At 41.0% G+C, this 25,683-nt stretch overlaps 1 protein-coding gene and 2 long non-coding RNA genes across 3 annotated transcripts in view; 2 read left to right on the top strand and 1 right to left on the bottom strand.

Annotated features, from left to right (window-relative positions):
- UNC80 (unc-80 homolog, NALCN channel complex subunit) overlaps positions 1-25,683 on the bottom strand; it is a 260,152-nt gene that overhangs the window by 15,529 nt on the left and 218,940 nt on the right. The window contains exons 50-61 of the mRNA XM_084998950.1: positions 24,039-24,131; positions 23,185-23,220; positions 22,623-22,841; positions 18,435-18,635; positions 15,907-16,030; positions 14,820-14,945; positions 13,478-13,601; positions 12,541-12,747; positions 9,158-9,342; positions 8,419-8,584; positions 6,427-6,606; positions 2,475-2,613 (exon numbers count right to left, since the gene is read on the bottom strand). Coding sequence (XP_084855076.1) covers positions 2,475-2,613; positions 6,427-6,606; positions 8,419-8,584; positions 9,158-9,342; positions 12,541-12,747; positions 13,478-13,601; positions 14,820-14,945; positions 15,907-16,030; positions 18,435-18,635; positions 22,623-22,841; positions 23,185-23,220; positions 24,039-24,131 — 1,800 coding nt within the window. The remainder of the gene's footprint in view (positions 1-2,474; positions 2,614-6,426; positions 6,607-8,418; positions 8,585-9,157; positions 9,343-12,540; positions 12,748-13,477; positions 13,602-14,819; positions 14,946-15,906; positions 16,031-18,434; positions 18,636-22,622; positions 22,842-23,184; positions 23,221-24,038; positions 24,132-25,683) is intronic.
- Positions 9,070-15,299, top strand: LOC146396119 (uncharacterized). The gene is made up of 2 exons (XR_014829260.1): positions 9,070-9,365; positions 11,528-15,299. It is a non-coding gene; the product is annotated as an uncharacterized LOC146396119 (long non-coding RNA).
- LOC146396118 (uncharacterized) lies at positions 15,799-24,174 on the top strand. The gene is made up of 2 exons (XR_014829262.1): positions 15,799-19,254; positions 22,403-24,174. It is a non-coding gene; the product is annotated as an uncharacterized LOC146396118 (long non-coding RNA).

Raw genomic sequence — 25,683 nt, 5'->3', positions numbered from 1 at the left:
CCATAAAGAAAAGCAAAGAATGAACCCAACTGCACCTGCTAATTCTGCAGTGAAAATGCAAGTAAACAAATGGAAGGAAGATAACCCTAGAAAATTCACATGAAACTCGCATTTACCTCCTCACTCCATCCTCTAGTGACTGAAATGTAAAATGCCAAAAGAAGAAACCTGTCAAGTTGGTGAGAGAATAGTTCAATAGTTTATTGATTTATTTGGATGCTGCTGATTTGGGGAACTGTGAACAGAAATTGTGTCATACTTTCTCTCTCCTTTCTTCAGTGCCTCAAATTTAGCTATGTACCCAGGAGGCACTCAATAAGTAGTTGTTAACATGGATGGAATTAGAAAGCCCTTTAGAAAACTGGAGTGTCTGCCCCCAAAGAATTGTGGTTCACCTAACTGTATACTATAAAAAATAGTGTCCAGCCCCAGGAAGAGGCTTTCCCTAACACAGACAGACGTCATGGCCTTTAGCCTTACAAACTATTACTCAAACCCAAAGGCTTTAACTATATTCCTTTCCTGGATTGCTGATGGATTCATAATAGAACAAATTTTCTCCCCACAGAAATGAGGTAACCCCCTTAATGGATATATACAAAGGGAATGGATGGCCTAGTTATTTTAGGTAAATAACAACAACAACAACAACAAAAAACGCTCTACTTAGAATTCCTAAAATTCTTAAGTTTAAATAAAACTTTTAAATAGATGGCTAGTTTTTGTTTATTCTTGATAGAAGTTTGCACATATCAATTAAAAATAAATCACTGTTTATCAGTATTAGCTGTAACTTGTGTGACTTTACACCTTTTTTGAACATTTTATAGTTTGGCTCTGATTTTATTCAGATATTTCTAAGACTCCTTTTTCAAAAATAATTTACCAAATGGTATGTAAAAGAATCTCTTACAATGATTGTACCCTTACATGCTGTCAATTTTTGTAGTAACTCAATAGTACCTAAGTATTGCGTTCTTCACAAGTTTGTAATTTATTAATATTTTATTATTTTCCCTTATTTTAAAAAATATTCATCAAGGTTTGGCTTTATTTCAAAAATTTTATTGCATCTGTACAGTTCAGGAACTATTTGCTAAAAGATTTGGGCACAGGGTAATTATTTATGCATGTGGACTAATTTTATCTGAACACTAGAAGGTGCCCTGATTGTTATTATTTTCCATGCATAAATTACACCACATTGACTCTATAGGTAATATGAATAAAGAACAAACTAGATAAAAACACATAAGGCTGAACTCTGAAAGAATTCAGTTCCTGAAGTAAAAATATAATTGACTCTCAAACAGATGTTTTATCTCTTATGTCAGATCATTTTCTATTTTACTATATATGTATTTATGGTGCACTACATATATAAAGTTTTAATTTTTTTTTCTTTTTCAGCTGCACTTGTGGCATATGGAAGTTTCCTGGGCCAGGGATCTAATCTGAGCCAGAGGTGCAACCTATGCCACAGCTGAAGCAACACCAGATCTTTAATCCATTGTGCCATGGTGGGAACTCCAAGATAAAGTGGTGTTTTATTTTTGGTTTTTGGGTTTTTTTTTTTTTTTTTTTTTTGGCTTTTTGTCTTAGGGCTGCACCTGTGGCATATGGAAGTTCCCAGGCTAGGGGTCTAATTGGAGGTACAGCTGCCGGCCTACGCCAAAGCCACAGCAGCAAGGGATCCGAGCCACGTCTGCACCACAGCTCACGGCAATGCCAGATCCTTAACCCATTGAGCGAGGCCAGGGATCAAACCTGCAATCCCATGGGTCCTAGTCAGATTTGTTTCCGCTGCGCCACAATGGGAACTCCTCCAAGATAAAGTTTTCAATCTGTGTTCTTAGAGGGCAGAGAATGCCAAAGAGAAAATGTTTTAAAGGGTTTAGTTATGGAATCACAGAACTATAGGTTAAGAAGTTACCTTAAAGACCAACTTCAGCTAATTTTCTCATTTCACAGAGGAGAAAAGGCTCTTGTTAAATGACCTGCCCAAGGTAATACATAATGCCATGGGTCCTTTACTTCTTGCCTTCTGTTAAGCATCACTACCTCCAACTAAATACTAATGACATGCCATTAAGGTCTAAATTTTACCAAATATATCAAGTTAGCCCTACACACTTGCCAGGTATTCATGATTAGCTTAGCTAATGATATATTTGAGATACAAGAATGTCATTTGAAAGGTGACCATGAAAGAAGACCATATCATCTATTTATAGAAAAATTTTAAGGAAAAACAATGCTTGGATCAGAAATTGAAATTCCTTCTACTGGCTTGGCTTAGAAAACTCTGTAAATTGGTGTCTGTGCAACCCTAGTTGAAAAGCCATTTGAATGGCCTGCTTAAAAACATGGATTGTTTGTCTCTCTTTAGGCTTTTTAGAGTAACAGGAGCGACTTTTCCAAATTCCCATCTTTGCCTCCCAATGCAAATGTATACCACATCCATGGCTCTTTACCTTTGGCTGGGTAACATGCCCACCTCAGCCTGAGGTGCAGACATGCTGGAGACATGGCTGGAGAACCGCCTCCTTCCAATGGCGCTCAGGAGGTAAGCTTCCTGTTCACTTACCACACTGGGCATGCTGACAGAGTCATCTGAAGGCCAGAGAAGGGAGTGTTAGGAAACTATGAGGTTGACCAGAAGACCTAGACCAGCTTGGCACTTGGGTTCCACCCGTGGCTTGAATACAACCCTGGGGCAGTATCTAAAGCTAAACGATCATTCATTTCTTTGTACAGATTCAAGACAAAGACCTTTGGGGTCTTAACATCTTCACTATTTGTATAAAACCAGAGACTTCAACAGCTGAGCCTCTAGAGTTACTGAATATTGTTACTTGGAGAATATGAATAGAACATCCAGTTAAAGTCACTGGTTAGTTCATTTGGGTGAGGGAAATAGCTGCAATAAAACTTCATGATGGTATCTTCATCTGGAACAACAAAAGCCCTTTGGGATTTAGTTCTTAATCTGTACAAAGGGATGAAGGATAATTCTTCACAGCTATACATCTCGCACGCTCAAACAGCCTTGATGAAATAAATGTAAATGTCTTGTTTATTTCTACAGGAAAATTTTTTTGTAAAACCTATGAGGCATCTGCAAATTAAACATTTCAGAAAAGCTGGACAATAAAGTTTTAAGCATTTCAGAAATAGTTCAATAAGAGACTTTGTTATTGAGCAAGTTATGCATGATTCTTTGACTTTCAAACATTACATTCAGTACGTTTCATGATTTTTAGACTGTTGAGGGGAAGACAATTTCAGATTTTGGGGGGATATTTAAAAGTATATAAAGTTCAGAAACAAATGCTTATTTTACCTAAATTTAAAATCTGAAGCACAATCTTGTTTTCTCCATAGAAACAGAAATTAATGTATTCACCTCCATATGAAAATTAACTTTACCACAATATTTGTGACAAGCTGACCTCATTCTAAGTGAGATCATATTGTTTGCTACTGAATAGGAAACATACCTTGATTAACATAGAATTTTGGTGAATTTATGCTACCATACAAGGTCATCTGACATCATTTACTTAAAATATCCCAAGCGGTCGCATTCCTAATGAAATTTATTTTAAATCAACAGGTGAATATGAAAAGTGCTAAAACTTATAATTTGCTGGGTAATAACTGATTTGAAGTTGATCTTTATTACAGAAAGGCATTTCCATTTTAGGTGTGTTCATAGAGAAGAGAGTAACCAAATGTACCTTAAAAACATGGAAAAATGTGGTAGGGTAGATTGAGCTATTTCTACAAAAACCTTTTTGGGATTCCATTGATTTCCTCCCCCTCCCTATTCTTCAAACTCAATGTCACTTAACAGTTACTCCTTCGATATTTGTTTGGTGACTGATCGTGTGGTGACTTCCATTCACTCTTTTGTTAAGGGTTCTTTGGCAAAAATGTTTGTCATCTCCTCTGCAAAACCTTAAGAATTTAGAGAGCAGAGAACGTATCTTTCTCATACCTTCTTGTTTCTCATCTCAGTCCTGCTAGGTCTTAGTACAAGTGTGATAACTGAATAGGAAAATCTTTTAATTCAAAGGTGTAAACCCTCTAGTTTTCACGCCCCCATCTCTGAAATTAATACACATTAATCATAATCACACTACACTGCGTGTTGGCAATCCTGTTTTCAACGGGATGGTGGTGATGTTTGAGAGCAGAAATGTTAGTAAAAACTTGCATGTGTGCTTGTGTATAAGTGTTAGTTTGGCAAATACTATCTCTGTTTAAGCTTTCTCAATTTTTTTTTTTTTTTTTTTTGTCTTTTGTCTTTTCAGGGCCACATGTGTGGCATATGGAGATTCCCAGGCTAGGGGTCTAATCAGAGCTATAGCTGCCGGCCTACGCCAGAGCCACAACAACGTGGGATCTGAGCCACATCTGCTACCTATACCACAGCTCACAGCAACGCTGGATCCTTAACCCAATGAGTGAGGCCAGGGATCAAACCCACAACCTCATTCATGGTTCCTAGTCAGATTTGTTTCCGCTGCACCACGATGGGAACTCCAAGCTTTCTCTATTTTTCTTCCCTAGCTCCTTCCTACTGGCTTTGTCATCTGCTTGTTCATAAGCTTACCTGCAAAATATATTTAATCCTTTTTTTTTTTTTTTTTTTTTTTTTGTCTTTTTGCCTTTTCTAGGGCTGCTTCCTGTGGCATATGGAGGTTCCCAGGCTAGGGGTCTAATCAGAGCTGTAGATGCCAGCCTACACCAAAGCCACAGCAATGTGGAAGCCAAGCTGAGTCTGTGACATACACCATAGCTCACGACAATGCTGGATCCTTAACCCACTGAGCAAGGTCAGGGATCGAACTCTCAACCTCATGGTTCCTAGTCGGATTCGTTAACCACTGTGCCACGACGGGAACTCCTATTTAATTCTATTATAAAGAGTTTGTTATCATTTGCCATCATTTAAAAAAACTGCTGGGAGAGACTACTTCAAGCATTAAAGAAAAATAGACCTAACTTCTGGACTTCTGGACTATTATTAGGACTTAGTGAATATTCAAACTACTGATCCTGTTCTCTTTCATTTTTTTGTGGTCAAGATTTTTCAAGATTTCCCTAATTACAATTTTAGGATTTTGTCCATGAGCAATAAGCAGAGTGATTTAGAAGTAAATATGCCTGTAGCATGCAGGACAATATGATTATCACTTCGTTATCTACTTAGCCCTGAAACGAAGTCTGGAAGTCTTACTGATGCGTGCTTTGCCATAGCAGTTATTTATTTTCCTCTGCTACACATCCAACTGTAATAGGGTATTAAAATACTTTCATTCATTTTAGTTAATTAAAATTCTAACCTCAACTCTAGTTAATTTAGTTCAGAGTGAGCCTTTTGTTGTTTGGTACAGACAGGCTCTGAGTGAAGATCTAGATTTTGTTTTTATAAGGCACTGAAAGCACACTTTGCTATAAATGTTACATCAGAATGTCTTTAAAACACAAGTGAAAAATAATTGATGCCGTTAAAAAATATTAAGTGACAGTGGTATTTCGTGACTTTTGCACATAATAAAGTGTGCTTTTGATTTTCCCTCATTTCAGAGCACCAAATCTTTAGAAACTCTTGGGAAGCCCCAGTTGCTGGGGATTTTTTTTTTTTTCCTCTTTAGGGCTGCACCTTTGGCATATGGAAGTTCCCAGGCTAGGGGTTGAATCAGAGCTGCAGCTGTAGGCCTATGCCACAACCACAGCAACACCAGATCTGAGCCTTATCTGTGACCTACACTGCAGCTTGCGGCAACGCTGGATCCATAACCCACTGAGCAAGGCCAAGGATTGAACCCGCATCCTCATGGATACTAGGTGGGTTAACCCACTGAGCTGAAATGGCAATTCCCAGTTACTGGGGACATTCTTAACTCAAGCTGGGTTGTACGCCCTTCAAAACAGTCTGCTGGTTTACATTCTAGATAATAGAGCCCACCAGTCTTTCCTCAGTTACAAGCATATGTATTGCTCACTTTTCCTTGCCCAGCAAGTCATGTAAGTGCTGACTGACCTTCTAAGCAAGATGCCCAGGAGAAAGGGGAATAAACAGTCCCCTTAGTCACCTAACCACAACTTAAATGAGTTGGTGGAAAGGCTGAATACATAAGCTGAAAGAAAATTTAGGGGTCACTAAAGATTTACTCTCGCCTGAACTCCTACCAAATGCCCAAGGATATCAAAGAATATACAGACAAGCAGGCAAGGCATCAGAAATCATGGAATCATAATTCCATTTTGAATTCTCTTTGTAAAAAGACCAGGGGATCCGACCTGAAGAAGGTCACAATGGCAGAAATCCTTCCCAAGCCCTCATTCACACGGCCAAGCTGTGTCATATATGACCCCCTCCCCACCCTGCTCCTGGGATGCTTCAGGGTGACCTACTCTCTTCATCCTCCTCATCCGTTCGACTCAAGGTGTCCTGTGAAGCCTGCTGGGACGGCTCGCTGTCCTGCTCCCAGACAGTGCCAGTGCCCGTGTTGGAGCGGGACATGGTGGCCAGGCTCAGGCGGTACGCAGAGGTGGAGGTGCCCACGGTGCTGATGGATGTCTTCCCTTGGTAGGCTAGCAGGATTGGGAGACCAGGAAAAATCCATGGTGAGCATCTCGAAAGAAAACAAATGCTAGCTTCAAACTCCTCCCTGACAATTGCATTTTTTTAAAGGAAAGGTCTTATAAATAGTGTGTCCCAGATAGATGGTCTTTAGGACAAGGTAGCAAATGGAACTGAAAATGTTAAATAAGTTAAAAAAAAAAAAAAGGATCAAGAAACGAAAGATTGGCTGCTGATGTCTTATAATGGAATAGTTTTCCTTCAGGAGCAAAATATCTCTAGCAATGTAAAATGCTTTAATATTGCTCGCTCTCTGTTTGTTCAGTCTCATTTTCCAAGGCTGACAGAATGTGAATTCATTTTGACCTGAACTATAGATTCCAACTTGGTCGATTTCATTGAGAAATATACCTTACCTGACACAAGCATATAGAAGTAATAAATATACTGACAGAAATCTCGCAATCAAAATTAGGATACATATTTAAAACTGTGTTCTTATTCCCCTTTTCTGGAGATTATAGTTTATAAAGTACTCACTTGGTTCTATGTCAGATTATTTTATTATAAAGCAGAATATTTGAATGGCCACATGTAGATTTCACAAAAATTGTCTTTGTTAAGTTTTTAGTTTAAAAAATTAAAAACATTTTTTAAATTAAAAAAATTTTTGGTCCTGTGTAGATTTCACCAAGATTACCTTTGTCAAAGTTTTAATATTTTTTTTTTTTTCTCTTTTCACCACTCCAAGGCATATAGAGTTCCTGCGTCAGGGATCAGACCCGAGCAGCAGTTGTTGCCAATGCCACATCTGTGGCAACGCTGGATCCTTTAACCCATTGTGCCAGGGCCATGGATTGAACCTTCATCCCAGCACTCCAGAGACTCCGCCAATCCCATTGTGCCACAGCAGGAACTCCTTTCTCTCTCTCTCTCTCTCTTTTTTAATTTTTACTTTTTTGGCTCACAGCATATGGAAGTTCCCAGGCTAGGGATCCAACCTAAGGCACAGCTGCATTGATCCTTAACCTGCTGAGCCACCAGGGAACTCCAAATTTTCAGTCTTTAATCTTCTACATTACAAACAATAAATAAGTTTTAGAACCAAAAAGCCACATTTAATAATAATATGAGTAACGACTGCCCTCTAATGGCAGATGATGATTTACCTTCCTTTCCTTAGTAACCTGCAGTTAACATAATTATAAAAGTAAGCAATGCATTCCCAAGAAAATCTTTTGAATAAGGTAAAGGAAGTACCTCCTAGCCTTCCATTTTTTTTCCAACCCTTTCTCCCTCCAATTTTTGAAAAGTTAAAAGACTATACAGACCCAGTTTTAAGTCCCATCTCTGCTGTCAGTATCTTTGTAAGTTATTTATCCTCTATTGAGTTTCAGTTTCATTTTATAAGTAGACTCAGTTATGCACCTTGCAGGTCTATGTATGGATTAAATGAAATAACATCTGTGAAATAATCTATCCTATTACAGAAGCTCAATGAATGCAAGTCTCCTCCTTTTCAAAAAGGAAATAAAGGTAAGAATTTAAATAGTTTTTTTCCATTTAAATACTCAAGAAAAAGCTTAACTACCAAAATAAATATTTTAAAAGATGTGTTTAGAAAGGGAGAAAAATTACATTCTTATGATACCCCCTTGATTTGTTTTGTTATTGGCAAGGATCACAGGGTCAAATCTAGATGTATCGAAATGGTTAACTCATACTTGGTTCCAAAAAGAGCAGTGACCTGGAAAAAGAGGCATTCTTTGTAGGTTATAAGTTCCATTAGCCAAACAAATTCAGAATATCCCAAGCTTACTAACCTGAACCACTGTGAACTGCCTCTTTTAGAATTTTTAGTTCACTGTTGAACTCGGCAATGAGGGAGCTCTTGCACAGAGGGCGTGGGATGAAACGCCGCTCCAGCTGGTCAGCAATATGTTGTCGGGCAGACAGCTCTTCATGATTCTCTGCTGGCTGGGCCAGAAGCTGAAAGGAAGGCAGAGCTTCTCAGGTCCTCAATTTCCCCATCTGTAAGATGGGATAATTATTGCCTCTATTTCATAGTTTGTTGTGAGGATTAAATAAGGTAATGGATATGAAGTTTTGAGAAGAGTGCTCAGAAGTGCTTAATCAGCACATTGTTTTGAATTGCTGCCCCCAGAAAATTGGGTATGAAGAGAATAAAAGAGTAGATGCATACTGACAGTCTCAGAGGAAAAATATGCTCTATCTAATTTTTTCCACTTTTTAAATCAGATCTCAGTTATGCCCCTGGACAGGAGACCATTTTTCAGATCATTCCACTGGGCAAAAGGCTTTATAGACCTTAATTAAACTCTTACTGTGAAGGTATTTCTAACATGAAATTTTATCCCCTGGGATACTTGTTTGGGCTGTTTTCTCACCAAGCATGGTATTTATTAACAGGTCCTACTGACTGGACTGGTTAGAGCATATCCCCCAGAGCTGCTGCTGTCATCCTGCCTTAATCTGCAGAGCAGCACGTTTGTGGGGCTTGTCACTTCCCAGAGGAGACGTGCACACACTCACACACCACACCTTGCACTGGATGAAAGGCCGCAAGAGCACGAAGATGGGGATACGAGTCCGCACGATGAAATCGAGGAAGTCCCACAGGGCCAGGCCCCCGACCTTCCGCAGAGCCATCTCCTTCACCTGGAGGCTCAGCCAGTACCACTGGCTTCCGAGCTGCCTCTCAAAGCAGACGAGAATCACCTTCAGTGCTTCACACCAGGAAAAGAGAAAAGTGAGTCTGCAGACCTGGCAATCGGAGGAACCCTGCCCACATCCAGTGGCCCACATCCACAGCCCTTTTCTGCATCAGACAATTTTCTGAATTCCGAAACTCTCTCTCCATGTTTTCAAAAACTTCAGGGTACTTCCGGGTGAGTGTGTTGAGCTATCAGGACAGAAACTTGTAGGGTAAACACGTTTTCCATTTGGGAAAATTCAGACCCAAAGTGGGTCACAGAATTGAAAGGGAAATGTGCTATAAACATGATGGGTGGCTAATATTTTGCTTTCTAAAAGTTCTGTCACAGTGGCTTTACAGTAATACCAGCATAGCAATCACATCCAAAGCTAAAACATTATTGAGTGTTTTAAAATACTTTTAAGGTTAAAAATAATATATTCTTCTTATTAAAAGGAAAATCAAACTATGCAGAAATGCATAAAATTAAAAAAAAGTCCTCTCTAGAGTTCTCATTGTGGCTCAGCAGTAATGAACCCGACTAGTATCCATGAGCACGTAGGCTCGATCCCTGGCCTTGTTCGGTGGGTTAAGGATCTGGCGTTGCTGTGAGCTGTGGTGTAAGTTGCAGACTCTGCTTGAATCTGGCATTGCTGTGCCTGGGGTACAGGCTGGCAGCTACCCCTAGCCTGCGAACTTCCATATGCCACGGGTGCGGCCCTAAAAAGACAAAAAATAAAAAGTAAGTCCTCCTCTTTCCTACTCCCTTCCTGAGCCCACCCTAAACTGCTCCCCAGAGTAACCAGTACGTGTGTAATCAGTAGATCTTTCTGGAAGAGAAAACTCCACTTCCCCTTCGTCCCTCCCCCACCTCTCATTTTGCACATCATGTCTATTACTAAACCCTCTTGGAATTCTTTTGCAATATCTCTTTCCTCCCAGATTCTGGCAGCCTTGTCATAATCTACATTTATTTATTTATTTTTAGGAAGCAGATTTCCCAAAACGCTATGTCAAGACAAACCAGACTATTGCAAAGATTTCAAAGATTATGGTGGGGGCTTCCTTGGCCAGCCCAGGTCCTCCCACAGGATCTCCTGTGGGGCAGTCCAGGGATCCTGGGCTTTCTCCATCATGTGTTAATTCCTGTCTCCACATCAAGAAGACACACAGAAATCCAACTCCCTAAAGCCCTCAGGAGTCACATACACCTTCATCATCTATTTTTAAGGGCATTTCCAGGGAGAAACTGTGCCATAGAACACAGAGAAAGATGCTGCAAAATTCTTCCTTCCTCATCTCCTGGTCACGATACCACTCCCTCAATGAAACATACACGTGGACAGAAAGCAACACTCCTCTATTCTGACCCTGGTCCTGGTGATATTTCTTTTTTCTTCTTCCCCCCCGCTCCCCGCCGCCTTTTATGGCTGCATCTGTGGCATATAGAAGTTCCCAGGCTGAGGGCTGAATTGGAGCTGCAGCGGAGGACAACGCAACAGTGACAGCAACACCCAATCCAAGCCGAATCTGTGACCTACGCTGCAGTTTGTGGCAACGCCGGATGCTTAAGCTACTGAATGAGGCCAGGGATCAAACCCAAATCCCTACAGACACCATGCTGGGTTCTTAACCCACTGAGCCACAGCGGGAATTCCATGGGTGACATTTCTACTGTTAGGTGCCTGGTAGCCTTCTCTGGGTTTCTGTCTTTTTGTTTTCCCACCTTCATGGAGGCCCAACACATGAGCAGAATAGAAAAGGGTTTAAGAGCAGAGATTCTGGTGCTGGATGGCTTAGTTTTGAAATCTGGTTCTGCCATTTATTAATTGTATAGCTTTAGGTAAGTTATTCAATCTTTCTGGGCCTTAGCCTCTTCCCTCCTAAAGTAAGAACATGGACTTCTTAGAGTTGTGAAGATCATGTAAAGGGTAGAAAACCCTGCTTAGTGTACACTGAGTGCTCGAAATAAAGGTAAAAGTAATTTAAAATAGAGGCCCAGTAGCCCAGCAAAGTAACCAAAGGATCCGCCTTCCTTAGAAAAGCAGAAAGTGGAGCGAGCAGAAGAGAGTCACTTGTTAGGTGTTTTCTCCTATCCCTGTCTTACTCTTTCTCCACCATCCTCTGTATAATCCCAGTCCTCAGGCAGGCCTCTTTGCCAGAGTCTAGATTTTACCTGAACCCTATATTCACTCTTTTTTTCTTTTTTCTTTTAGATGCTCTCTCGGTATGTGGAAGTTCACAGGCCAGGGAAAGAACCTGCACCACAGCAGCACCCTGAGCTGTTGCAGTGACAATGCTGGATCCTTACGCTGCTGTGCCACAGGACAACTCCTGAACCCTACATTCTCGTGCCCCTGGCAATCAGGCCTAGGTGGGTAGGTCCTATGCACATGCAGCCTTGTTTCTTTTTTTTTTCCTTTTTCATTCTCATTGTCAATTACACTATTTTCAAATACACCCCTTATAGCACAGTCCAAATACCGCTCTCCACCACACACACACACTACAAACTCCCAGGACCTGTTTTTACCATTGTGTCTGCTTTCACCTCAGACTCCCCATCAAGGTCTGCTTTGGCAAATTGAAAAATGTCAGGCAAAGACTTTCAGCTTCCTCCTTTTGAGATTTTTTTTTTATGCTCTTCAGTTTCAGTGCTGTGGCAGGGGTGGTCTTTTCTCTCCAGCTTAGTTCATTCTAGCCAAGGACTGGCTGTTAGTATCCCACAGGTGAGAACTAAGTCTCAGCAGGGACAGGGTAACGGGAAAGTGGAGGTCGAGGGTGATGCTTTGTACTTGCTAAGTGGTTTTTTAAATACTTTCCGAATTCAGGTCTTTTAACATACTTTTATTTTTTTGTCTTTTTGCCTTTTCTAGGGCTGCTCCCACAGCATATCGAAGTTCCCAGGCTAGGGATCTAATAGGAGCTGTAGCCGCCAGCCTACACCAGAGCCACAGCAACGCGGGATCCTAGCCATGTCTGCAACCTACACCACAGCTCATGGCAATGCCAGATCCTTAACCCACTGAGTGAGGCCAGGGGTCGAACCCACAACCTCTTGGTTCCTAGTCGGATTCGTTAACCACTGCACCATGACGGGAACTCCAATGTACTTTTTGAATCAAGGTGGAACATAACTAAATAAGTACATATGAATATACATATACACATATATACTACCTATGGATGTGTATATATCTGTCATCTATCAAGAGAAAGAAGTACCCACCCAAGTATGCTGCTTGGCTGGTAGACTCCGCCAGGCCCTCTCTGCGCAAGTCTTTCCCTGCATCCCCAGGGGTGGAGCAGTGAGCAGGGGAGCTCTCCAACATGAAGTTCTTGCTCCTGGACGTGCTGATGATCCTTGGAGGCAGGAGCACATTAATGACCGTCTGTAGTAGCAGCTGCACCTCGGGCTGCTCCAGCCACGGGCTATCTGAGAGGCAGAGTTTGCAAGGAGGAAGTGGAAAGAAAAACAAGTCACAAGGCAAGACTTACCCCATTAGACACAGAAAAATTCAGCTCTCTTTCCAATTCCAAACTAGAACACCCTAGAAATTGGAGTGCCTTGCCCAGCAGGTACAGCTTCTCCTATGGACAGAAGCAGCACCTCTGGTACTGGGGGTATTTCCTCCATACTCGGCACCCAAGGGTCCCTGTTTCTTAGCCAAGTCTCCCGCTTACCATTGCAACCTCCTTTCTTTTTTCCTGCTCAAATACTCATAATGTCTTTACATTAAACTTTTCCTAAAAGAAAAATCCCCAAGAAGGAAGAGTAATGAAGTCATATTAGAATTTAATGACAGTGGCAGGATTTATGCTAAACCTTGTGAAAGTAGGTTATAAAGTCCATTCACCTCTCAATTCACATCATACTGTATTTTAGTTAATATCATTTTCTTAATTGAAACAATGCCCTTCTGAGTTTTGTTGTACTGAAATGATTTTAAATAGGATGTATCTTCTAAGAAGTGGAGCAGAGAAAATCTTGACCCAGGTTAGCTAAACTGAAAAGGAAGAAAAACTCTATTTCCTATGATGACCCTGTTTAAATCATTCGGATTGACTTCAGTGATGGCCTTCAAGGGAAAAGGAAGGAATAACAGCCTGATACTTAAGAAAACATAACAACAATGATACATTTCCTTTAGTTAAATTAATCAGACCTTTGCTTCCAGATCCTACTGTGAGCACAAATGGGATGAGCAGATTTAAAAGCATCCCCTCCCTTCGCTCTTGATTGGTGAATGGGGAGATCACATGGCTTAAAGGAAAATCTTCTTTTAAAGCCTGTGCAGCAATAATAGAAAAAAAGATTAATTGACTCCCTCACACATTCAGTCTGTTTGTTTTTACACAGAATGGCGGAGACCCAACTCCCTGCTGGCTGCACCTGCAAACTAGGAGTTCAGTTGTCATCTGTGCAGCATACAAGATTCACCCCCAAACTGATACTTTACCATTTGCTTGACATGATTGAGGCTATATATCTAAAAAAAAAACAGTAACATCTTGAATATGAAATGAAAAATTACAATACTTATAGTCTGGCACAAAAATAACCGCATTTCCCATTTTCTCCATGTGTCCAGCAATGAATATTTTAGCGACCAAAGAAAAAAAAAGGAGAACTAGCCACTTGGCTCCATCTGGATGTTATTAGAAGTCCTCTGACCCCTGTATGAGGCCTTCTTCAAGCCAGAAAACAACAGACAGTATAGAAAGAAATAAATGATCCTAATACACATATTGTTAAAATGTATCACTTTAGGGATGTCATTGTTTCCCTTCTGCATGGTAGCCACAGCTTGCTTAATCTCTTTTCCATCATCTACCTATTCTCTGGATAATGGACCATCAAGCTTGTCAGATAATGAATGGGTCACTTATCCATTTACAGCAATTGTATACTTCCCATTGGTCAAAGAGCTTTCTCGGTGATTTACCACTTCGGTGATACACAGAAATAGGCATTCTATTCTTTTTTTTTTTTTTTTTTGCCTTGGGAATGATTATTTTAGTCTTAGGAAATAAAAGAAGTGGGAGAAAAATGATCTAAAAAAAGCACCCGCAATATTCAACCCACAATCGTTAAAGAAAATTAAGATATTCAGAGTCTAGTAATAACATTTGAAAGAATTTTTTGTTGCAATTCTTTCCTCACGTAATTTAAAACCAGACTTTGAATATTACGGCCTCTTTTAATTAACAATTGTGAGCTGATTATCTGTGAACCATTATTTTCCATTTTAAACGACTGAAGCAGTTTCTGAATTTGTGGCAGGACTAAACGACTCTGCTATTTTTGAGATCTCAAGAAGAATTACAGAAGCACAACTTTAGGACCAAGCTCAGGGCTGATGCTCCAAACCTGTAGAAGTTTGGAGATGTTTACACTATTGTTTCACAGATTTTGCCCAGCCTTTGCAGAAAAACAACGAGAACACCATGATCTGGTGCCTCAACCAGCAACTTAAAGAGCGTGACAAACAGGTAAGGCAGTCACACCTGTATCTGCAATGCTACAAGCCGGACAACAGCTGTGCTGAAGGGCAGAGGTGGTGAGAGATAAGGGCTGAGATGAAGAAGGGGTAATCCATCAGCAACACTGGAGGGTCCTACTACTCCCATCACCTGAAATACAAACAGAGCACATGACCAGCCTTGACTATTGCATTGTCATGCAACCATAGTAAGGGAGTCTGAGTCAATAATAATAATGATGATGAAAAGGATAATATGAATAATTTGAAGGTTGGGCATGTTACTTTCAATCTGTTCGTGTCGCCTTCTTCTGAAGGCATGTAATGTCTAGAGTCAGATGGAACAATTACACAGGATTCAGCCAAGGTTTTGTAGAATGTTGTTTATAACTAACTATGTAAGAAATGAGAGATGAAGCAAAAATTATTCTAATCAGGAGACTGGACATACTTACTCATGGACTCAAAGGAATGCAGTCAACATTCTTTGATGGAGCAAATACTGGACAACAATGATGATGGCAAGAGCTCTATTTGCACTAGGCATTCCAGCTGCAGATTGATTGCTTAACTAGCTAAGCAGCAGATTCTATTCCATGAAATGCTCTATCATGGTTTCCACATTGTACAAAACCTTGTCAGGACCAGACTCTAGATATTACATAAATGATTAAAAAAAATTTTTTTTTTCAGATAAATCCTAGACTGGCCAACTCATAGCATCATTTTGTTCTAAAAAGAAAAAAAAAAATACTCTTTGTATTTTAAACTCCCCCACCCCAGACTACCTCAATGTCTAGCCAATTGTGCAGTCTCCCACCCCACTCTCCAACTGGCAGCCCTCAACTCTCAGCGCAACTTGAAGAGGTCAACTGTCAAAGTAGTGCGTGGGAAGCAGCACACCAAAATCCCACTTGTGTAGGGATGGGTCCCTGGATCTCCCCATGCACCACCTTGAAATGCACCTCGCTATTTTCAGTGTCACCTGAGCCGTCTGTTTTCATGGGTAGGTATGTAGGTAGGTAGATTGACCTGTAAATCTTCAGTTCAGAGAAGTCAATAGCAGAGTTAAATTTTGCAAAGTTTCATAAGATTGCCACTTGGCTACTCACCAGATTGACACAGACATTGATCAGTGACCTAAGGTGAGGGAGGAAGGATATGATTGGCTGCCTCTGAAGTGTCAAACAAACCCCTTCAATCAAATTGCTGGCAGGCTCCCACTCAACCTGTCGCCTGGAATATAATATAGGAGCCATTAGCAGCGTGGCTCCTTTCTGGAGACTGTCTGAAATGAGCGAATGAGACAGTGATTCTGACGCCATCTAAGACAGGAACGGTGTCTGAGACAACAAAGTGCTTCAACAGGGGACGAAGTTTACCCAGGTTGTTCCAAAAGTACAGAGCACAGTGGGAAGGGAAGAGGATACTGAAAACGCAGCAGAGGCACTCCTGCCCCACATGACTAATGAGACAAAATCTATTGAAGAAAAAAACAGAGATGATGAATGGGTGGCATTTCAAGTTTCCTAGTTTTAACTTCGAGAGAGGGTGTGAGACCATTTCCGAAAACCCATCCCGGGAGTCAGTACTCGCAGTAGAACTAATCTGACTATAGGCTGTGTTTCTGACGTCTTTTTATCAGACTATAGTTGACCTCATCAGCTTTTACAACAGACTATTAGATATTTATGGCTTAACTCTTGCTGAAAAGATGATATTAGAGGACAATGCTCTACTTAAAAAATTGTCTTTCTTGGCCTCCTGAAAAATGATATTTTGGGGTTACTTTTTAAGGTAGTATAAATGGTGGTATGTTCCAGGATTTTCTGGCATAGAAGACAACCTACTCTGTAATGGGCTTGATACTGAAAGAGTCCTTTCTGGGGTCCCCAAAATAAACGTGTTGGGCTTTACCGAGATTGATGTTATTAGCAAATATTATTCTGGAAATAATGTCTAAGCTTATATTGCTTACCAAATTGAAATCTCTACAAGGACAAAATGGAAATGTTCATAAATGAGGATATACTGACATCCCTGAGGCCAAGTAATGCAGAGGTCAGGTTTAGTCAACATTTCTCTGGTTGAATTGAGATCGCCTGAAGAAATTAAACTCAAGGCAACTCCAATTCACAGCATGCATCCCAAGAAAATTGCCTACAAGTCTATGCATTAATCCAGAAGTCTACTTTTAGAAGCATGCTGTTCTTGATACTGGGCTTGGTTATACGACAAATGAGTCAGCCCATGGAGATGCCTTACATCTTTAGAAGCAAAGTTACTTTCATATACCCTCTTAAGGTTTATGAGACTCTGGCCATTTGCCAATGGGTGCAAATGTGAGACTGCTAAAGAAAATAGGAGTGCTTTAAGGACAGGTATTTCCATGTTATTGAAGTAAATAACCTTGAAATAATGTATAGGCATTTGTCATCATGGTATAAAAGAACATAAGATCAAACCATCAATTATTAGAATGAAATCTTTCAATTTCTTTTTTTACAAATTCAACAGCTCCTGATGCTGCATAAATGAAGAAGGTCACAGGATAAAGCCTGGAAACGTTCTGACAAATTGAACAATAATTGCTACAAATTCTTGGGCAAGAATTTCATTGATTTGGGGTTTAGTTTAATAGGACGATATGCCCTCACTAACCCAAACATGACATTTCCAAGTCAGTGGGTTTATTAGCATTTATGAGTTGAATTATCTGCTCACTGTGGCTATAGGTCTCTAAACTGGGCTCAGCTCTCCAGGTAGACTGGTTCAGAGGCATCTGCTCATGGAAAGGCTACCAGCAGATATGTGAGGCCACTGAATGGAGATTAAGTGGTAATAACATTTATTTAGTACCACCTGCATTAGGCAAAAAGGTGAAAATTAGGTATTTATTATTAGTCCAGAGATTTCTTTAGGTGCTGCTTCGCTGATTATTGTAAAGCTTGGCATTTCTCTAAAACTGGTACTTAAAAATACTATGTTAAATACACATATTTTTTTTCTTTTTAGGACTGCACCTGTGGCATATGAAAGTTCCCAGGCTAGGGGTCACATTGGAGCTTCAGCTGCTGGCCTACACTACAGCTACAGTGACAACAAATCTGAGCCACATCTGTGACCTACATCACAGCTCATGGCAATGCTGGACTCTCAACCCAATGAGCAGGGCCAGCGATCAAACCCACATCTTCATGGATACTAGCTGGGTTCATTACCACTGAGCCACAGTGGAAACTCCTAAAAACAGTTGGGTTCATTACCACTGAGCCACAATGGGAGCTCCTAAAAACAAATTAATCTTTTTCCTTAGTTATTTAATTTATAAGGCCTATGCTGCCTTATTTCAAAAGGAATTAAAAGATGACAATTTTTTACGGGTGTCAGGTAAGTACCATGATAGCTAAGAAGTGAATAGATTTTAAGATGAATATATATTTTTAAAAACTATGTTACTTTCTCAAAATATCGACCCTGCTCCTTATGCATTCATATACCTGATTAGCTCTGCACATCATATAACCAATAGAACCCTTTTAAGCCATTCATTCAACTTCGGATTGATCTTCTGCCTTGAAAAATGACAAATCCTGTCTGGGGCTGGTAATACCCACAGCTGATTAGGAGGCCTCCTCACCTCAAAGTAGGCATCTTATGAATTTTGTTGAACATTCTATCCAATCTCTTTAAAATGAGGATAAGGGCCGGCCTCACTGCCTCAGCTGTCCAGTCGGTGATGGGAAGCATTTCCATGATGTAGCGTCGAAGCCCCCGGCTTTCCATCGTCTGCGTATCATATGGTGCCAGCTTCAGGAGGGAATGTGCGATTTCCGCCAACCTAAAATGTTTTGTTTTCAAAGAATAAGCTTAGGATTCCACCATGGGAATTTACCCCACAGCATCATGCTAACCACCCTCCATCCAACAAACAGATTCCCTGAACCATGAACATTCTGGCGCATTATCTCATAATTTTTAAATAAACATTTCAGAAGTTTCTGCCATGGTTCAGTGGTTAACAAACCCGACTAGAATCCATGAGGATGCAGGTATGATCCCTGGCCTCTCTCAGTGGGTTAAGCATCCGGCGTTGCTGTGAGCTATTGTGTAGGTCGCAGATGCTGTGGCTGTTGTGTAGACAGGCAGCTACAGCTCCGATTTGACCCCTAGCCTTGGAACCTACATATCCCATGGGTGTGGCCCTAATTAGACAATAAACAAATTAGACAATAAACAAACAAACGTTTTAAAAAACAAATCCAAATAAAATAAGGCCCATTCATTTCAGTTGATTGATATATTTCTCTCTCTCTCCCTCCTCTCTGTTTTTTTTGCATGCAGCCAGGGATGGAACCCACATCACAGGAGTGACCTGAGCCGCAGCAGAGACAATGCCAGGGTCTTAACCCTCTGAGCCACCAGGAACTCCTGATATATCTCTTAAGACTTTTCAACTTGTAGGTTCCACTTCTTCTGCTTTTTTTTATTTGACATCTAATAATTTATTGCTTGGAGAAATCAGCTGTTTATCCTCTTGCATTTCCCATACCTTTGATTTTGCTGAGGGGATTTTTATGGTGTCATTTAATTTATCCTAATTCTTTATCACAGGACCTTGTCGTTTATGCATCCTATATATAATAGTTTGCATCTCCAGTTCCTAAACACCCAATCCTTCCCTCTCCCACCTTCCATTTCTTTTTGTTTTAAATCAACTCTCTTTCCCTGACTGATACCATCCATTCTTTGGACTTTAAATACCACCTATATGTCCACAATCCTAAAATTTATATACTTGGCTCTGACTTCATGTATCTAAATGTGTACTTTAGAAAAGAAAATCTTAATTATACCCTTTGCTTGGTATAAGGTCAAAGCATATGGAACAATTCCTACTCAGCAAACTCTTTTTGGCCAGAGGACATAGCAGGTCCATTTTTATTAAAAGCTTGTTGTGAGAAATTGCACGAATAGAGGGCATTTAGTTTGAATTTCCTGGCAGTAAAAATTCTGCCTCCTTTCCTATAAATCCAGGCGCTGAAATAACTGTTCTCTAGAATGACATTATCCTGGCTCCATGTAGGTTACTCTTGCTGAACTGCATTATAAAATTATGCAACTTTCAGTATAAGGCATTCAGCCCTGGGAAAATGGCCCTTGATATACTGTGGGGGTGACATTGAGGATATTGTCCATCATACTACTCCCCCCACCTTTTTTTTTTTTGGCTATGCCTGCAGCACATGTGGAAGTTCTCGGGCCAGGGATCGAATCTGAGCCACAGCAGTGACAACACTAGATCTTTAACTGCTAGGCTGCCAGGGAACTCCTACTCTTTCCTTTTAACAAACATCAACCAAGAGATATTTCTTGTTCTTCACATTTTAAGAAAGGTAATATTTTACCAAATAACTAGTTGTTTTTATCTTACTGACCCTATGATTTTGTAATTGATCATTTCGCCCTCATTGCTTTTAGAAGCTCAAAGTCATATTTACAATTCATCAATAGTATATGATAATGATAAAATCATACAGATCTCCTGTGCTAATCTTATCATAAACAAAATTATTTCCCTCCTAACTTTTCACATTGTTCTGACTCTCTAATTGGTAAATTGTGTCCCTTTAATATCACATAATTTTCTAAATTGCCTCAAGTACTTGGTAAAATAATAAACACATAAATATACATGTGACACACAGTACTTGCAACACTGAATTATAGTTATATTCTCACATGTCTGATACTAGCCTGTGATCCTATGTTAAGGATCAGGGTTTTATTTTACATATCCAGTGTCTAGCATAGTATTTGTTTGTTTTGTTTTTTGTCTTTTCTATGGCCGCACTCATGGCATATGGAGGTTCCTAGGCTAGGGGTCTAATCGGAGCTGTAGACGCCAGCCTATGCCAGAGCCACAGCAACGCAGGATCCAAGCAACATCTGCAACCTACACCACAGCTCACGGCAACGCCGGATCCTTAACCCACTGAGCAAGGCCAGGGATCGAACCGCAACCTCATGGTTCCTAGTCGGATTCGTTAACCACTGCACCACAACGGGAACTCCTAGCATAGTATTTGGATCATTCACATTAGCATTAGTATCTCTTGAGCCCTAGTTCTATGCCAGGCATAGCTAAATCAGTTCAACTATGAGAGCCCATTTAACCTTTAATAGGATTTGGCCTCTAGAGGGAGCCCCAGGCCTCTCTGACTCATGCTCTTCCCTCCAAATGCCTTATGGGGTGTAAACACAGATGGTCAAGTTATAGGATGGTTACTAACCCATGATCATGATTTCTTTCTCTCTCTCTTCCTTTTTTTGGGGGGTGGGGGGCACACTGACGGCATATGGAGGTTCCCAGTCTAGGGGTCTAATCTAGCTGCATATGCGACCTACACCATAGCTTACTGCAAAGCTGGATCCTCAACCCACTGAGCGAGGTCACGGGTGGAACCGCATCCTCATGGATACTAGTCAGATTCGTTTCTGCTGTGCCAGGACAGGAACTCCCTTTCACTCTTTTCCTGATCTCTCTCCTAAATTTTAGGAACTGTTTTCCCTTTCTCCCATAAAACATCTGTTAGTAGTAGCAATTCTCCAACTCTGGGAATGCGATATAGAATTGCTGAGATCAGCTAGCCACCATCACTATGAAAGGAGGGGAGATGGCATGAGTTACTGAGTTACTATGGCAACAGGAGCCTACCGCCCCAAACCTTCCTCCCCTTCCCCAGAGTAGGAGCTGAAATTCTGTGTAAAATAAGCTCTTCGCCACCACAGCACAGCGGGGAGTGTGAACCCATTCCAAGCTCTGGATCTGGGTGTGTGCCAACAATTCAGAGAATGTGAAATCCGTCTGAAGGAGACAGAGCTGTGTTCTCCATATATTTCTGGCCTTTCATTTCCCTTTACCTAGTTCTTTCTGAAATTTTCAAGGGGCTAATCTTATGGGGGGGGAAGAGTCAATAATCAGGAAATTGGTATGTTTTGCAAAACTGAAATGTTATTTCTGAAAGGCTAGAACCTAAACCTACCTTTAGCTTTATAGCTACACTAAACCTTCCAAGCGAATATTTTGTTACCTGTGGAATTTTCCTTTCAAGCAATCTTTATGACCCTTTGCAAACTGTTACAAATCTAAAGAAAAGATCCTCTTGAATCATGTTCCTTTTAAGAATCTGAAATAATAATAATTTGAATTCCAAGGGAAATGACACCTCCATAGGAAGAAGGAAATATGAGTGCACTGAGATGTAATTCTGGGGTCTTTCCCTGGCACACCAGGAGTAAAAATTTTAAAATGATGACTGGCTTCATTTAGTGCAGAATTTTTACCGGATGCTTTTGTGAAATGTTGGAAGCTATCGTGCACACCGTGTGTAAAAGGGATCTCAGACTCAAGCAAAGTGTGGCTCTGAGTTAAATAAGAAAGAGGAGAGATCAGCTTTTTGTGAAAAATTAGAATCTGGGCAGAATATAGAAAAAGGTACTTCCTAAGAATTCAGGTGATGAAATTTCTCTCTCACTCTTTTTTTTTTTTTTTTTTTTTTTTTTGCTGAGGAGCAGATATATTGATCAGGCTTTTCTGTCTTTCAGAACATTTTCTTGCTGTCCATGCTGAGATCCTTTTCCACGGACTTACGTTTTCCCAGAGGGCCCTGTTTGATGTGAATCTAAGCCATAGGAAACCAGTCCATTTTAACCAATTTTTAAAAAAGTTTTTATCCTGCCCCATCTCTATTCCCCTGCACACACACCCCAACTGCCTCCAGATATCCAGCCCAAGCTGTGTGCAGAGAGAAAAGGAGCACGGCACCTCATGTGGGACTTCACATCCAGCAACTCCAGGGCAGTGACCCGCGGCTCCCCGGCCAAGTTTTGCAGGATCTTCAGCCTGGGCCCACAGTGCTTGTAGAACTCGGTGCAGATGTTCAGCAGCGACTCCCGGGGTCTTCTGAACTCCTCTCGAGCAATCCGCTCATCCAGCTCCTCTCTGGGAAGGCCCTGGCCTTCCTCCAGTAAGTGCAGGTTTTCTCTGGGGAATTATAAAAGGTTACTCGGGGGTCTGGAAAGGTGTGTGGGGGCAACTGTGAGAGGAGGGTATCGCACTGAAGAAAACTATGACTCCTTATATTCTACACAATTAATGAATCAGCCTAGGGGAGCCTCATTGGAAGGACAAAGAAAGTTCATCATCCGAGAAGGGACTGTCATCCCAAGCGGAAGTGGCTTTACATCAGGCACCCCCTGAGGACTTATGCAGAAACAGTATACCATGCGTGAATGAAATGAAATCTAACAGAACCATAACCCAGCTCACAAGGCAAATCATCAGGGGAGGACAGAATTAGCACATAATTGGGGTTGTCTTTCTGTACCTGATAAAGTGCAGTTTGGCACCTTGTTCCTGATACCTGGGAATCAGAAAAACAGTCTGTGTAATCATCAGAACCAGAACAGGAACCCTGAGGTGGGGCCTCTTAAAGACTCTTTCTTATTAAACGCCTTTGAAGTTACACATTTTGATAAGCTCACCAATACACACATACATACTAAGCCAAAGATATACAATCTTGATCTTTTATTTGGCTAACCACATACGCTGCAAGAGAACTTTTCTCAAAAACTGATTTTGGGTTTGCCCTGTTTTAAATCTTCCTAGGAAGAAGAAGCTAATGAAACTTTTACTTTTGTCTTAGAGAATTTAGAGGTTAACCCAAGCAGCAGGAAGCAGGTAAAGTATTAACACAGCCAGTGTCTGAGTTACACCAAAATAGGGAAGCATCATGTAAGGACCTAAGTCAAGGTTTGGGTGAAATGTCTGTAGAAAATCTGTCCAGATGAGAGAAAATTGACCTGCACAACTGCCCTGGAATGAGCAACCGCCTCCTAATTATTATTGTTTCATGTGCCTTTTTCTTAGAGGCATATGAAACAACACTGGAATAGTTCCGAGACCACCCAGGAGGCAGAGAACATCTTGCAGGTTCACACCAACAAATGGACACAAATACCAGTTTTTGAAGGTGGCTCATCTCTTCATTTATGAAGGTGACAATTTCAAAGGAAGCCTTGGGTTTTCCTAAAATTCTAAACTCTCACCTTTTTTCTTTTCCTTGGAGATTTTCACACTCAACATTGACAATTTTCAGGCTTCCTTTCATTCGCAACAGCTGAGGTTCAGGTTGTATGAAACTGAGAGACCACAGAAGGGTAGGGACAAGTAGATTACCTGGTGTTCACCCCAGATGACATGGTGTGGTTGGCTGTGGTGGCTCCTTTATGACCTTGGTCACATCTGCTCATCTGTGGGGCTGTCATGGGTCTGCATTAAGGACAGTAATAAAACAACAACAGAAGTGGAGACATGAAATTCTCAAGGTATTGCAGCTCACCGGGGTTTTCAGTTAATTTTAAAGTCGTACAAAGACAGACTTTGGGAGAGTTCTTGTCGTGGCTCAGCAGTAATGATCCTGATTAGTATCCATGAGGCTGCGGGTTTGATCCCTGGCCTTGCTCATTGGGTTGGGGATCCAGCGTTGCTGAGAGCTGTGGTGCAGGTTGCAGATATGGTGTGGACCCTGAGTTGCTGTGGCTGTGCTCTAGGCCGGCAGCTGCAGCTCCAATTAGACTCCTAGTCCAGGAAGTTTCACATGCTGCGGATGAAGACTTTGGGCTTTTCTGTCCCATTTTTCTGCTGTCTCTATTCTGAGAGGTACTTTATTTTTTTAATTTTTTAATATTTTTTGTCTTTTTGCCTTTTCTAGGGCCACACCGCGGCATGCGGAGGTTCCCAGGCTGGGGGTTGAATCAGAGCTGTAGCCGCCGGCCAACACCACAGCTACAGCAACTCAGGATCCGAGCCGTGTCTGTGACCTACACCACAGCTCATGGCAACACCAGATCCTTAACCCACTGAGCAAGGCCAGGGATTGAACCCGCAACCTCATGGTTCCTAGTCGGATTCGTCAACCACTGCGCCACGACGAGAACTCCTCTGAGAGGTACTTTAAAGGGAACAACACTGATTCCCAAGGGTCTTACAAGCTCATCATGATTTAAGGTTTTTCATTTCTTGGTCCTAGGTAATGAACTAGGACTCCTAAAACCAGACATATATGAAATCAGACTTCTAAGTCTGTACAGTTTAAATGGGAGCTAAGAGTTCATTCTGCAATTCCACAGGCACCAGGAAGTTAGTCATTCTAGACAGTAAGAAAAAGATAAGTGTGTACACACCATTTAGGCCACCTACTCCATAATCAACCATTCTATTTTTCTGAGAAAGTATCAAAGAAGGCAAGAATCTTTATAGTTAAAAATGATACCTACAACTAGCCAGGGAAGTGAGTAAATGAAAATCTATTCTACGTCCATAATTTAGATGCTAAGAAATAGATTTGAATCACCTCATTTCACATCCGCAGTGTTCACTTTAAATATTAGATAAACTTTGCCTCTGTATCATCTATGCCATGGAAGGAAGAAAAAGCTTTTCAAAGCAATGGCTGGTATGAGCTCTTTCAGGCTTGCTTTTATTATGCTCATTTCTGTGTGCTGGCTGTGGCTGGAGAGTGAGTAAGCCTTTAAAAACCACACCAGACGTTCTCCTCCTGGCCTTTTGCTGTGGTGGGCAGCATTTAAAAATGACCCTACGACTTTTCCCCTGGTGTTACTGCTGTGATTAGGCTACATTTTATGGTAAAAGGGAGATCATCACCAAACTTTAAAGAGTAGAAAGTTTTCTCTTGTGATGAGGCAGACAGATTTGAAGCTTGAGAAGGACTCAAGGCACCATCGCTGCCTAGAAGTTGAGAGCCATGCGAGAAGGGTTAGAGGTGCCTCCTAAGAACAGAGAGGGGCCCCTGGCTGATGGT

The sequence above is a fragment of the Sus scrofa genome, chromosome 15 (assembly GCF_054392235.1).
Source record: "Sus scrofa isolate SSC_HxYL_T2T_F1_AM1 chromosome 15, Sscrofa_HxYL_maternal_Yorkshire_Landrace_v2.0, whole genome shotgun sequence".
Classification (NCBI taxonomy): domain Eukaryota; kingdom Metazoa; phylum Chordata; class Mammalia; order Artiodactyla; family Suidae; genus Sus; species Sus scrofa.
Note: the sequence above shows the minus strand (reverse complement) of the source record. Positions and strands in the feature narration are given on the sequence as shown.